Here is a 3,065-nt window from a genome sequence, read left to right on the forward strand (position 1 = left end):
TAATTCATGACCAAAGTCACAAATCCAATACAAGCAAGCAACTTTCAACTTATGTCAACAAACACCTATACACAATACACATCAAACGCAGAGATATTACAAAGCATATATATATATATAGCTCAATCTGCTTTACTGAAATCACAGCCCAAAATACCGACTTTGCTACGAAGGAGTAAATAAATTTCAGGGACACAACTAAAGTAGCAAAGCAACAAATAAAACACATCAACTCTTCTACTCAAGCTACAAAATGTGACATGAGGCTGGCAAATAGATTTAGAAATAACTCACAACAGGCAAAACAGCTTAATTGACTACATCTAGCCAAAAAAATCCCTTTGAAAATATATATACCATGTATACATGAACGCTAAACATATATTGAGAAACTCCAAGTTCGTGCAATTGTACCAAGAATAGATAACTAACAGAGAAAAATAATTAACGCATAACATATACAGTTAGTCTCGCCGCACAAATGCGCAAGTCACCCTGCCTTTCCTTTGAGAAGCTAGACAAGGCGACTAGGTGCATGCAGTAAATAAAACCACCTTAAAATGGAGAGTGGGACATTTTAAGTTTTGCAGACCAGACGTGTAATCTTGAAGTCATGTAGACATTCATTGGAGTCAGGGTTGTCATTGTTAAATCCACTGTCAAATCACGTAAACAACACATTTTCAAACTGCACTAATAAGAAATCATCCTGATGGCGAGTGATTCAGGGCCAGTAAAATTCATTTCATAATTCATATCAAATCATCCTGATGCTCGCTGTTATGAAAGATCGAAGAATTAATACAACACCTCCCTGGATTTAGTTCATAATACAAGAAATAATATGCAGTGGGAAATTGACGTTAGTAATGGTGTGCACATTTGATCTTGGTTAGCACCAACTTTTATACCACAACATTTACAAGTTAATTTGTGAGCTCAAGCGATCTAGGCTAGCTTATTAGAGCACTACCTCCAACACCCAGACTCCCATGTTATGAAACAAGCAGATCATGGCCTAATACATGACCACTCACAACTCCAAATATAGCAAGCAACTTTCAAATTGTGCCAACAAGCACCTATACACAATACTCATCAAACACAGAGATATTACAGATATATATTGCTCAAGCAGCTGGTTTGTCTAAATCACAGGCAACAAAGGAGCAAATAAAATTCAGGGATGATGTTACAAAACCAAAGCAGCGAATAAAAACACCTCGACTCTTCTACTCAAGCGAACAAGTGTGACGGGAGGCTGGTAAATAGAATTATGAAATAACACACAACCGGCAAATCACCTTGTGTACACGAGCACGACAAATTTCCATGAGAAATCTAGCATATTTCATGGTGCTATTTGTGATCCAGATTGAGGACCAGGTAAGGCATCATCTCTAGGTCCAATTAGAAGAAGGCTGGAAGGAGTCACCTGCCAGAAAATTATTACATTACAAAGGTCAAATAAACGAGATTAAGCTCTATAAAATGTTTGTCTTTCAACAAGACAACTTCAAAAGATCTCCCAGCTTCCGCGACCCCAGCACAAAATTACCTTTATGACATCAATGCAAACAGGCTAGCTTGGCTTTCAAAATTTTCATGGAGGGAAAAATATTGCTTTGCTTTTCACCATAGCCACAAAATGTTAAATTGATTAGGCAAGTACTTGGACCATTGTAAGAGAATCCAACACACTTTTTTTCAAGACTAGATGTATATAACTATATATGCATACAAGCCTGCATGTATAGTGCACCTTCAAGTGAAACTCCGCAATAAAGTATGCAAAACACAACCAGTTATTCATTCATATACAAGTCTAGCAAACCAAATAGGATAAAAGAGTACACATTGTTTACACATGACTGCTAAACAGCAAGGAAAAAGATAGCTCCTCAAACAGTATACTTGACAGTATTGGCTAAACACAGGCAGTCAACAAGGGTATGGGGGCATGGCACCAAGCCACCCCAGCGTCTGCTAGCACGTCCCACGCATCCAAACCTGAGATGATATGATCCAATGTTTAAAAACTCCCTCTCGCCAAAGTCAAAGCTCAAGTAGATTGTGTCAGCACTAATTGAGCCGGAGGGGAAAACATCTAGAGACACCGACAAAGAGCCATCCGCGCCCATGAACACCGCACGCCCTGTGCCGCCGCCCAAGCTCTTGACTCGGAATAGCCCCTCAGTGTCCAAATCCACTCGGTATGTGTCGTACCTCTCCCTCCAAATACTACTCCCGGATGGCTGCGTCACGCTTTGACGGTGGATCAGCAATAGCTCCCCACAATTGTTCACCAGGTGCATGCAATCCTCAAATGGCCGGGCAGGCATATTCAGGTTGGCAGCTACCACCAACCGAGGTGGCTCATCTCCACCCATTTCCAACACCATGACACCCTTTACCGTAACACAATAGAAGCGGCCTGCCAGCATCACGGGTGCTGTACCCAGAGAATAACCGTCGTAGTAGACTGGCGTCCAGTGGTCGTCGCCGGGCTTGGCCGTGCCAAGCATGCCGAGCCGATTGAAGCTGAGCACCACTGTTGAATCATCACCGGCGATGCCGGAGCCCCAGGCCGTGCACTGTCTGAAGATGTCGAAAAAATAATTGAAAATGCCTATTCCGGGTAGGGGAGGTAGCAGCGTGGTGATCGGCGGGAGATCTGCAAGGAGTTGGCGGGTGAGCGGGTTGAGCAGGCGGACATCGGTGCACTGAGGCCTGTGGAGCAGAACGAGGAGGCCCTCGGCGGTGACCGCGAGCACATCGTGGTCCAGGAGCTCGGGGATGTCCACCTGGATGCACTCGCCGGTGGAGGTGTTGAGGAAGGAGCGGCGACTGGGCGCGGCGTGTTCCTCCCGGAGCATCGTCCACCGCCAGGGGTGGAACCGGCGGTCCATCACTCCGTGCGCGTGTGGATCAGCCGAGCTCTGCCGCCAGGGGCAGCACACGGCGCGGAAACGGACGTAATCAGCGACGTCGTAGGACAGGACGCGGTCGGCGATGATCCCCGCCGGCCCTGCCGCGAGGCCCGCCCAGTCCCGAGATCCGGCCAT

The 3,065-nt window shown here is 45.5% G+C and overlaps 1 protein-coding gene across 1 annotated transcript; it reads right to left on the reverse strand.

The window, feature by feature from the left end:
* Window positions 1–1,901: 1,901 nt before the first annotated feature.
* LOC141020845 (uncharacterized) lies at window positions 1,902–3,065 on the reverse strand. Its single transcript, XM_073495794.1, has one exon. The coding sequence runs from the start codon at window positions 3,063–3,065 to the stop codon at window positions 1,902–1,904; it is 1,164 nt and encodes a 387-aa protein (XP_073351895.1).

This window comes from Aegilops tauschii, chromosome 3 (assembly GCF_002575655.3).
Source record: "Aegilops tauschii subsp. strangulata cultivar AL8/78 chromosome 3, Aet v6.0, whole genome shotgun sequence".
Lineage (NCBI taxonomy): Eukaryota > Viridiplantae > Streptophyta > Magnoliopsida > Poales > Poaceae > Aegilops > Aegilops tauschii.